This window comes from Antedon mediterranea, chromosome 2 (genome assembly GCF_964355755.1).
Source record: "Antedon mediterranea chromosome 2, ecAntMedi1.1, whole genome shotgun sequence".
In the NCBI taxonomy this organism is placed as follows: domain Eukaryota; kingdom Metazoa; phylum Echinodermata; class Crinoidea; order Comatulida; family Antedonidae; genus Antedon; species Antedon mediterranea.
The window spans coordinates 10,414,988-10,427,064 of record NC_092671.1 but is presented as its reverse complement, the minus strand read 5'-3'; the positions used below and the strand labels follow the sequence as shown (position 1 = coordinate 10,427,064).

Sequence of the window (12,077 nt, the reverse complement as noted above, 5' to 3'; positions counted from 1 at the left end):
AACAATTAGAAAAAACAAAATAAATAACACATATCGAATACCAGCTGTGTATATACAGTATTAAATATGAAAAACTGTCATAAAAAAAGATAGTTCGAAGATTCCAATAAGCCCAATTAAAGAAAATGTAATCCATAGTCTTTTTGTAAATATTATATTAACGATATTCAAGAACAAATACCTGCGACTTTTGGGAGCAGCATCTAACTAATCTACCTTCTCCGATATATTATGCTTTATTATGTATTATATGCAGTAGTTTTGGAAAATCACAAGGTTGTATTGTATTATATACCATCAATCATTAATAAATGTTTATATTATTTGAAAACAATAGACATTTTGTTCAAAGTTGACACAGTTTTTTTGTTTGTTTGAATAAGTGTTTTTAAATGCAGGTCCTTCAAAGCGTTGATATTTGGGAAACGAAATCGAACTTGTGTAGCATTATGTACTAGGACCTAAATCTACTTTTAAAGCACATTGGACATTTTTTATTTTTATCAATTTGACGCTGTTTCTCTGATGTTTTATCCCACTCTCGTATGTCGTTATGATCTGCAATCCGTTAAAGCATTACAAAAAGTAATCAAATATAAATGATTTGTAACTAAGCTACGCATTACAGCTTTTAGTATTAGATTGGACTGTAATTAAGATGTTTCAAGTTGTTCTTTCATGATTAGTCAGCCTTCTTTGTGCGAACACGGTTTATCAGGTTTTTTTTCCTTTTCATTTATTTGTTGGCTCAACTCCTTTATGTATATCTCTGATTATTATTGATTAAAGAAAATTAGAAAATTGATATGAATGTGTTCATGAAATAGATTATGATATCTGCTATAGATTTACTATAACAGATACTCGTTTATTAATACCAGTAATAATTGGTTTGACCATGAGAATATAGGAAATAATTTCGCCCATGATCGTCAACAATACGTTTAGACGTTTTAAAATTCAGTACATCAAAGCTCATACGAAAGGCAGTCTCAGTGACATGATGGAAAGTAACGAAACAGGATCGTTTTTGTGCAATTATTCTTTATCAGGAATATACTACCAAATATTAGGAGCAGATGAATACCACGTTAACAAAGTTCTGTTTCAAATAACTTGTGTTATCGCAGTATTATTAAATGTGTTTGTGATTCTACAGTTTATTGTTGAAAAGGAACTACGTAAGCGAAGTCATATATTTACTTGTTCTTTGGCACTCTCAGATGGACTGTTTGCTGTTTTCTTCCTCATTTCAGTTAAAATTAAAAACGCTTCAACTACATCCAGTATAATAGTTGCAACTGTTGGAATATCAGCTTCGCTTGTGTCCCTGTTCACATTGCTAGCTATAGCAGTTGAAAGACTCTTGGTTATCGTTTTGTTTCCATTTAATCCAAATGTGAATTCTGCTCGAAAAATATTTTTTATTTTAGCATTAATATGGTTATTTTCGTTTATATTCATTGGTTTATTGTTTGCATTTGGACACTTATATGAAATGGAGACTTTCCTAACTATATTCAAAATCTGTCTGATTCACATTCTTCATTCCATCTACTTTATGATATATAGATATGTTGCTAAACAAGATAAGAAAATGGAGGCGCATAGATTCAGAGGATCCCTGCAATCAAATACAAATGTCAGTACAACTCGGAAACTTCTAAAAACATTTTCAATAATCATATCGTCATACGCACTATGTTGGTTGCCAATAAACGTAACTACACTTTTAGACATATTTCTTAACATTAGTTGCACGTCAGAAATCTATATTGACGTTTACGCTATTGCTTTTAACTTCGCAGCATTATATGCCGTGATTAACCCATTAGTATACGGATGGAGAAATAAAGATATTAGAAAAAGCGTAAAGAAACGGTTATTTATTTGCGACAAACAGAATCCGTCTAAAGAAAAGGTTACTAATGGGCAGGTACAGAAAAGAAAAAATACTGCTCAGAAAACGGCAACAGTAGGCCTAAAGGTTATTACCAAGTAGGTGGGAACAGAAAACAATGTTTGCGACAGTTTAGAAATACGGTTATTACTGGCCAGGAATATAAAGAAAATCATGCTGTGTATAGGCCTATGCCTAAATCAAAATAGGTTATTTACTGAATAGGAATAGAAGGAAATGTTGATGTTGGCCAGAAAGCAGTGTAAATAAAGATTACTACTGGGCAGAAACAGAGAGGAAATGTTGCTAATGGGGCAAAAAATGGTCTACAGTTAGCAGGAATAGAAAGAAAATATTGCTATTGATCAGAAACATAAACACTCTAAAGAAAAGGATATACTTCTACTATATAAAATCCTTGACTGTTTTAGCAATTTTTCGATTTTCATTTGCAATTATACTGGTATCTGTATTGTAGTGCATAAGTTTCAATGTGTAAGAAAATACACAAATTAAAGCTGATTGATTATATTTGGTTTTACAATTAAAATATAAGATATATTATTATACTGTTCTTCTCGTAAAGCATAGGCGTAAAATATAAAATAATAATTAATGTTTGTAGATCTTACTTTAAATATTATACTTGTTTTGTGGATGAAATAAAGTAATCTTATCTTATACTGGTAAATAGTATAGTTTACTACAGGGACGGTAGGTCGGAATGAAACACCATAACGTCGGAACACTGAACAAGGCATGTCAAATATGTATTGTTGATATTATATCAGTTATTAATATTTTATTAAGCGTAGTATGTTTCAGAAATTTTTTTTATTCGATTTTGTCAATAACACAACATAAAACGAACATAGAATACTCTCCACATTGTTATATATAATACAGTTTAGTGACGCAGATAATCTTTCTGTGGTATTCCTTTAATCCTGGATTAGAAGTGATGTCACACGTACACACAACGTTTATAAATTTGTTTTCAAATTTACAATTGCTACTTAAAATAAACGACAATTGTTAATCTAATCCAAACGTGGTTCTTTAACTGACGCAGATAATCTTTCTGTGGTATTCATTTAATCCTGGGTTAGAAGTGATGTCACACGTACACATATTTTTAAAATAAAATTTACATCTAAGGCAACAGCGTTTATAAATTTGTTTTTAAATTTACAATTGGTACTTCAACTAAACGACAATCGTTAATTGTATGTATACAGTATTAGTGACATTTTCCAAGTAGGCCTATTAAATTAACTGGCTGGTAACAATGACTGGTTGCGTATTCCAGCCATAGTCAATTATATCATCTTAGTTAATTATATCGTTCTTGCTATGCTTATGACAGTCTCTCCAGCTTTGATGATCAGGCAAATCCCCGAGTTACTTATTCAATTTCCCTATATCCCTGTATTGAATACATTTAATACATTGAAGGTTTATCAAAATTTGATATCAAACGTGGTTCTTTAACTATTATAGGTAATACAGGTTTTGTACGTTTTAATTATATTTTGATCAATCTATGGAATTGATAACTGTCTATTGGAGACTCGGTAACTTCGACCGGAAAGCACTGTAAACAGTTTCATGGCCAACCAACAATTGCAACGTTGAGTATACACTACACTTATTGTCAACTAGAATTAAATTTTAAATCTTCAACCAAACAAATGACTAGTCATGCTTGTAGCTATTGAATTTAAGAATTTAATAACGTTCTATATACGACGATTCATGCGCAGTAATAATACTAACCTTGTCCCAATTGCCAAACTGAAGATTCACTTGCATTTTCGAAGCCCGGCGGCGGCCCATAGGTCTACAAACATTGCATAACATGATTTGAAGATCATCTGTTTACTGCGCATACTCGAAACCTGATTTCCAGTCTACCTTTTGTAATTATCACGGAGAAGTTCATACAACATACATACAACAAAATATGTCGATTATGATGTAATAACTACGGACTATACAGTAGATGACAAATTGGATTATTACGCAAGGAATACAATTTGGACAAGTGGTGTCCTTGTTGAATACAGTCCGAAGTAACGCTTAACAAAATGGAGATAAACCTGCTTTACTGTATTTGAATTGTATGTTCTGAAGAATACGGTATAAAAAATGGACAACAACAGCACCGATAGCAATTTAACAGAGACGTCGACAGTTTATTGCGACTTCAATCTAATTGAGATATTTTTCCATCAACTCTCAACAGATAGTATTAACGTAACAATATTGTACATACTGTGCTCATTATCACTACTGTTTAATGTCAATGTATTTTTGCCAATAATTTTTGAAAAACCTCTACGAAAGCGTCAATACATTTTCACATCTTCTTTAGCTCTGGCAGACGGGTTATTTGCTTTAACAATTCTTATTACTGTTATTGTTGGAGATGGTTTTGACCAAGATACTGCGGTAGCTATGACAGCCCTTTCCACAGCATTTGTAATCGCTTCGTTACAGTCATTGTTAGCCATATCCATCGAAAGACTTCTTGTAGTGTTGTATCCTTTTAATAAAGATATTAATTCACCTTACAGGCTATTTGTAGGTGTATTTTTTACGTGGATATTGTCATTTACAATCGCAATTTCTTTAATCTACTCTGAACTACAGATTGAACTGCACAATGCATTAGCATTGATTAATTTTGCGCTTCTTGTTCAGGTTAATGTGGTTTACATTATGATATATAAAACTGTTTTAAAACATGAAAAGAAAATAGGCCCGTCTAGATCGCAAGATTTACAAATATCAAAGAGGCTGCTCCGCACATTCGCTATTACTGTTGGATCTAGTACTTTATGTTGGCTGCCGATTGATATTTTTCGCATTTTGGAAATCGTGTTTGAAGATTTGGGATGCATGGAAAACAATCATTTGGATATAGTGTACGCCACCTTTTTTGACTTGGCAGTAGCATACTCTATGATCAACCCTATTGTGTATGGATGGAGGATCTGTGAGTTTAGAGAAGCTACAAGAAATCGGATGAAATGGTTATGTAGTATACGCTCGAGATGAATCACCACCCGAGTCTATAATACGCAGCACACTGAATTATGATTTATAATAATTAATATTGATTTATTTGCAAAGTAATCATCTAAAAAGGAAATGTTGATTCTTAATTTTAATCTGGTCTTAGTAAACAAACCTATTAAACAAGATTATCTAAATTGTCACTGCAGTGCCCTATATTCTCTTGTCTAGGACATGGATGAAAAAATCTAATTTCTTTCGTCAAAGAAAGCAGGGGACTACTGAATGTATAGTTCGAGTATAAACAAATTCGATACATTTGTATGTTTCCATTTTAGTCTCTACAATACGTTGTAAAGGCAGGGAAGTGTGAAATTACACTCTTGTAAATACACTCTTGTAAATACACTCTTGTAAATATACTCTTGTAAATACACTCTTGTAAATACACTCTTTCCTGGTAAAGGCTGATTTAAACTACACTTAAATTAGTAGTTATGAAATTGTTGAATATTTCTCAAATTACTTATAGTAGTAAATGTATATATATATAATATATCATTATTCTGTTGTCTGAGAAGCGTCAATTATTACATTTTTCAATGGGCGATGGGAGTCGGCAATTAAACAGCTCATATGTCTTATTATATATCTCCAAATCATACTTTTTGGTTGTCATGTAATCCTCTAGTAAGACATTGTATTTATTCCGTTGCTGTCTTTCTCCATGGTCGTAGGCTAATGAACCTTGAAAGACCACGGGCAAGTGCCGTAGATGCTCCGCCGCCAGATGCACCTTGTTCGGCTGCTTGCTGGTTGTCTTGAGGTTCCTTGTTCGATGATGCCTCGTCTGCTCTAGTGGTGCTGTCTGCCGAGTTCGATCGTTCTTCCTAAATATAATGAAGATATTCCATTTAGATTAATTACTTATACGGGTTTATATCAATTAATCGTAACAATTTCGACAACCAAGAACTAATGTTATATTTAAATTATTATACCTTCTAACAAGGTATAAGAAAAGAATAACAACCCATACCTCTGAAACTGTCGGTAAATCAGCAACTCCACGACCCCTACCTCTTGTTGTTAAACCTAATAAGTACATTATTTGTATATTTACCTGTTAATTAGCGATTAAACATGTGTGTGTGTGTGCATTACGGTATTAATTACACTTTGGCCATCATAAGCCAATATTACAGTAATTATTTTATAGGTATATAAAATACCTGGTGCCATAATGAGCATTGGAGCTAATGTGTAAACATTTTCGTCGTCTTCCTCGCTAGAACTTAAATTCCCAGGAACAACCCCTGGACTATTTTCTCCATCACGATTTCCAACTCCAGGTTTATCCGGAATGATATCTTGATCCTGAAGAAAGATTATAACGGCATCAATACCATAAGTTATTTTCGTTTTTAGTTGTAGGTTGACTTTAAACTATGATTTGGTACATATAAATTATAGGGTTTTGCAACTACAATAACATAGATTGTTCATTACAATTTTAATAATGATAGCCGGTTCGATGATGGCAAGCGATGTAAGCTACGGTACCCACCGCTGCTGCTAAACTATCTGGTTTTGGCTCTCAATCTCATCTTGAATGGGAACTCTAGGCCCTACTTGTTATTGAATTTCATCATCAACTTACATCTACGGCTCCGTGGTCATCTATATGGCTAAGTACAAGTTTCTCAAGGAATTTCTTGCGTTGCTGACGTCCATGGAGTTGTGAGAAAGTGTTTTGCAGACGATTCATCCTAAGTAGTCAAGTAAAAGTATTTTGCTACTCTAAATAAGTATAATAATCACTACCACTTTCGTCATCAAAATTGTTACCTGTATAACATATTCTATATATGTAAAGTTGGTAGCTATACTGTAATAAATAAAAGGCAAAACGTAATATCGGAAACATCCACATTGATATCATAGATGTCATAATCTTTCTTATCGACATAGAACTGTAATTAGCACAATCTTTAAGTACCGTATGCCACAAACCTTCTCTTAGACATTCTGTGCAATAAACTTGATTCTCCAACAATATCAGCGTCATTGAACAACTGCACTGAAGATATAACTGGATCTGTCAGATGAAAACATAAAATAATTGCTTTATCAAGATTTCCGAAGTAATAGACAGCACCAAATTAGACAATGTTTAATTATAGGTATTAATTCTTACAATAAACATTCACTAACGCTAAATTGAAGAGCAACAGCATATTATATCTACAGTATCTGGCCTAATTAAAACAATACATTTCTGGTACCTTGATCAAGATGAAAGCTTCCGATATCGGCCTTCTCTTTAAAATGTATTATTTCAGGATGTTTCATAGGTATCGCTGTAATAACGTTACTTTAATACAAATTTTACAGAAAGAAAAAAAAGTAGTAATATGCTATGTCCATATATGGGTACATCACATTTTTTTTGTCACATAAAGTTTGATAGTGTAGACAAGGCTTAATGTTTCGACTATATACGATAAAAAAGATTTTAAATTCTAACGGAATGGGTGGGCAGTTTTAAAACGTTTATTTTGTCTCCATAAAAATACAATATAAAAAAACGTGGATAAACAACAAGAAAACAACACACAAAACCAGGCAGAGATTCCTAAAAAGCGAACCTAATCACTATCTAGTAGGTCACCTATTGCACTGATTGTGTAAAAAACATTTAAAATAAAATTTGTATAAACATTAAAAATGCATATAAATACTATATAAAAATAAATTAAAATATATTTTTTATATGAAGATATGGATGTGTACAGCCTATAATCGAGTTATTCGATAATGTGATGATAATGAATAATATAAAGTAACAACTTTTCATCATATACTACGCATAAATAGTTGACACTATGTCACATATTTTAAATGGTTATAACAGCTATAGCAGGGAACAAGGATATATAATTTTAATATTAAGGATAGATCTAAAAGCCAACTCAGACAGCGTCGTACGACGAGGCCCGACGAAACGCCTTGACTCGTTGGTGCGATCTGAGTTGAATCCCGACAAGACGGTCGTCTTGAGGTAGGGTCGGGCGTAGTTTTTAGGTCGTCTCGAGAACTTAACACATGTTTAATAAGACACTGTCTGAGCATTCAGACCTATCCTTAATATTAAAATGTTTTGGTATGTATATCTTTATGATGCAACGTACCTTTTAGATTGCTTCCGGTATTCGGGAGGTTCGACCCTAACAAATAAGGAATGACCTACGATATCGCTGATTTTTTTCTGCCGATTTTCAAGTTGATGCGAATATCCAAATCCAAATATCCCATAAGCAAAACAAAGTTCCATCTCAAACTTACCAACAATCTAATGGTGTTTAATTTAGGATTTAAACAACCATGGTTCGCCAGGAATTGATCGGCCTAAAGGCTTACACTAGAACATACATTTTTCTTAACATAAAGAACAACACAAATTTTAATTTCGTTCTAGAACTATAGGATAATCATTTTTCCTGTCTTTGATAATAATATTTTTAACCCACTCAAATGACGTCATGATTAATACAAACAATAAAATCGTTGTATTGTCACGATTTTGTCTAAAACATTATCACAATATGCAATTAACAAACTAACAATTGTTCCATTTTCGTGGGCTTTAGTTACCTGATGCTTGTATCGGATGTCGTATGTATTCGCTAAATATAAACTCTATAAATATTGGAAAAAAAACTATAGAATTAATACAGAGCTATCAGACGAATCGATTAAGCATCTATGTATCTCTAATCATGTAAGGTAAATGATATAGCGTAATATTCATAATGGATAGTGGCTACAAATTATTGTCGTGATAATGCATTATAAACGTTAGTAATGAGTATAAAATGGAGTAGTTAGTACAATTAGTTGAAGGGGAGGAATAATACAACTAATCTTATATTAAAGAAAATCATTAAAACTGACGGCACAATACAATTTTTTTGCTTATAATTCTCGTTATTAAGCAATAATAATAGCACATATAGTTGGTGGATCGAACACTAATATCACAACATCAAGACGTTTTGTAATGAATTGGGTAAGAGGGCGATATTTAAAAAAATTTAAATATGAGAAAAAAATATTAATAGTGCGTGTTTTTTGTACATAATAACTTCAATTTACTTCATTAGTAGGCCCTACAGTTAATATTTACCTTAATGATATCAAACATGTGTATATCAGTATGACCAACAATACGATGCGTATGTGAGTTTTCAACTAATACCAGGTCAACACGAACTTCATTGAGAACATCATTCATCTTTCTAGAGACCTAGTTCGAGAATAATGACAGGAGCAGTAACCAAAATAACAACGTGATCTCACAAAAGACATTTTTAAATGTCTTGTATTAAAATACGCTTGTTCATCATAGAAAGTTGAACGGCGTTCTTGTGAACATTAGCTGAATTATTGTACTGGACGTGAACATTGAAAATTATCAACTTGTAAATTTATAAAGCTCTGTCTACACTATCAAACGAGTTTGACAAAAATGTGTGGTTTCCTCCTCAAATATGGTAGTGATATGCCCAAATATGGTAGTGATATGACATCATCATGTTTATATGGGCACATCACACGTTGTTGTCACATAAAGTTTTATAGCGTAGTCAGAGCTTTAAATAGAAAAGATTAACAGTCATTTAAAATAAACATTTTTCGATACCGTTATTGAGAAATGTTTGGTATCGTCAAAGACGATCGTTCCATCCTCAGAAGTATATCTGCCACTTGTCTTGATGAAATTGCCTACACGAAAACGAATGTACAACTCTGGATCTACCGCACCAATTACTGTTCAGTGTTAAGAACATGTTCGGAGACAAAATGATCCAATTTATAACTTATTTCTCCATGGATAGAATTTATGCATTAGAGACATTTTAATCCTTACAGTAAATGTGCCGTGTATATAATTAATTAAAACGGGTGTTTGTAAATGTATAAACACAGTATAATATCTCGATTCTGTAACTGTTACTATGTATATATATGGTTCACCGTTGTGCAGTTGTCAAGCATGTACATGGATACTGTCTGTCATAATTATAATTATGGATCGAGTGAAACGAAAAATGAGTCGTTGATTTTAGAATAAAAAATAAAATAAATGAAAACAGATAAAAAGATGATTGGAAATTACATTAGTGTATGTTATACGTAAATGAGCCAACTAAAGCAACCTATTATTATTATTATTATTATAGTAATTTCCACATATTTACCTATTCAAGTTGATATAGGCTTACCACTCATTCTCATCATTGCATGCTATGATGTAGTATAATGTCAGAAAAATCACTGTAATATAGCAAAGGATACACTGTTCATTTATGTTTTGTAACTTTTTCATATGAACACTCAAAACTCCACTCTGAAAAAAAAAGTTATCATACTGTCATACTGGTAACGACAACAGATGCATGGAATGATGTGATGATATATTAAAAAGTAAGTAAGTAATGTTGTAAGCTTTTTTAATGTCTTTTATGAATGTTTTTGATCTATTGCTAAAAAAACAGGACCATATGTAAAACAGGTGCATTATCTAGGTATACCTGATATGCTTTTATCCTGTCTAAATATTTTTTAAATAAAATTAAAAACGAATGTGTCTGTTTTGGAAAAATATGGTCGTTTAATTTAATATGAATAAACGTTCATAAAAATGATTTAGCTTTATACAAAGGCCTATATCATAAAAGTTAACCATGGGCCTACTACCAGGTCTAGGGGGGTAGGATCCTAAAAGGTTATCTCACCTAGGCCTAGGCCTAGCTTAGTATAGAAAGTACGTTTATATTAAGTTTTTTTTGTTTTTTTTTTAATTAGGCCTAGGCCTAGGCTAGGCTAGGCACCATTACCAGTTATAATTATACTTACCGGTGGAGCAGTTATATAATGAGCTCTGTCGTGGTTAAAGAAACCATCTTCCCCTACGTCATCGATTTTTTGCATGTGTATTGCAGACATAATTTTTTTATCTTCGCTTAGCAAACTTTTGAAAAGAAAATGTTTAATGTTAAACTAAAATCTTGTGTTAGTTAAACAATTTCATCAGTAAATTCGTTCACAAAAAAGAAAACGCTTTTCAACATCGCACGCGTCTAAGGAACATATTATTACATTCCATTTGTACGCAAACACCACGCTCGTATATATACGTCATAATTATGTGTTGCGATTTATATACATTCACATTTTATTTCCTGTGTAAAAATTATTCCTCATGACAAAATAACCCCACCTCCAAAATTCAACAAAATGCGAACTCATATTAAGCTGTTAGTTATTTAGCACAGCGAACACACATTTCCTAATAATAATAATAATAATAATATAGAAAAGTTTCAATGTGCTTCTTTTATGAAAAGTGCCGCTCTTTGGAAGATTGAGATTATTTTACTGTAATAACATACCATGCAATTACAGATTGAACTTGTGATATATAATGATGTTGTACAACATCATTTCTTATCATTATTATACGAAACAAACATAATTATTAGTCAATTTATATTTAGCAGTTTTATTCCAATTCATTATTCAAAAATTCATATCATTGATATCGATTCGGAGCTGATTATTTTCTACCAATTCCACAAACATAATGTATTATTGTTATTATACAGTATTACAGTACATTTGTTTCGTTGCTGTATTAAAGTATGTTCGGGTTCTGGGCAGCTATATTTTGTAATTAAGAAATGACAATTGTCATTCATTGTTATTCCCTACAAAATAAATAAAATACAAATTTTTAATCGATTTAATTTATAGTATCAGTTAGCAAAGCGCTGATATGACCACCAAAGTGTTCCTTAAACTCTGTCTACACTAATTGACAAAATGTGTGATGTGCCTAAATATGGTAGTGATATGCTTAAATATGGTAGTGATATGACGTCATCGTATCCATATAATGGGCACATCACATTTTTTGTCAAATCAAGTTTGATAGTGCAGACACAGCCTTATATTATTAATAGTAGGGGTATCCAGTAATATATTTCTCTACGTTCATTTCGCGCGCGAAAGTGATCTTGTAATAGGTGTGTTCCCTGTACTGCATCAGCTGGTGTCTGAATAACTTTTTCTCTGTTCAGGGTTGACCAACTAGCAT

The 12,077-nt window shown here is 32.2% G+C and overlaps 2 protein-coding genes across 2 annotated transcripts; one reads left to right on the top strand and one right to left on the bottom strand.

Annotated features, from left to right (window-relative positions):
- The first annotated feature begins 925 nt into the window (after positions 1 to 925).
- LOC140039260 (adrenocorticotropic hormone receptor-like) lies at positions 926 to 2,376 on the top strand. Its single transcript, XM_072084864.1, has one exon. It carries the CDS (start codon positions 926 to 928, stop codon positions 2,000 to 2,002), a length of 1,077 nt encoding a protein of 358 aa, XP_071940965.1. The 3' UTR covers positions 2,003 to 2,376.
- Positions 2,377 to 3,951: 1,575 nt separating this feature from the next.
- Positions 3,952 to 11,048, bottom strand: LOC140039618 (cation channel sperm-associated targeting subunit tau-like). The gene is made up of 12 exons (XM_072085236.1): positions 10,838 to 11,048; positions 10,277 to 10,328; positions 9,621 to 9,748; positions 9,105 to 9,224; positions 8,573 to 8,617; positions 8,110 to 8,270; positions 7,204 to 7,292; positions 6,932 to 7,016; positions 6,579 to 6,687; positions 6,151 to 6,295; positions 5,958 to 6,013; positions 3,952 to 5,808 (listed from the first exon to the last, which is right to left on the bottom strand). Exons 1-12 carry the CDS (start codon positions 10,925 to 10,927, stop codon positions 5,623 to 5,625), a joined length of 1,266 nt encoding a protein of 421 aa, XP_071941337.1. The 5' UTR covers positions 10,928 to 11,048; the 3' UTR covers positions 3,952 to 5,622.
- Between the last annotated feature and the right edge of the window lie 1,029 nt (positions 11,049 to 12,077).

What these genes read in the sequence shown, in the direction of transcription:
- LOC140039260 (XM_072084864.1), top strand. Translation starts at nt 926, where the DNA reads ATGATCGTCAACAATACGTTTAGACGTTTTAAAATTCAGTACATCAAA.
- LOC140039618 (XM_072085236.1), bottom strand. Translation starts at nt 10,927, where the DNA reads ATGTCTGCAATACACATGCAAAAAATCGATGACGTAGGGGAAGATGGT. An exon ending in ACAAAACATAAATGAACAGT is followed by an intron (nt 9,749 to 10,276) that starts GTATCCTTTGCT and finishes AACACTGAACAG; the next exon opens with TAATTGGTGCGGTAGATCCA. An exon ending in CACAGAATGTCTAAGAGAAG is followed by an intron (nt 6,688 to 6,931) that starts GTTTGTGGCATA and finishes TTGACTACTTAG; the next exon opens with GATGAATCGTCTGCAAAACA.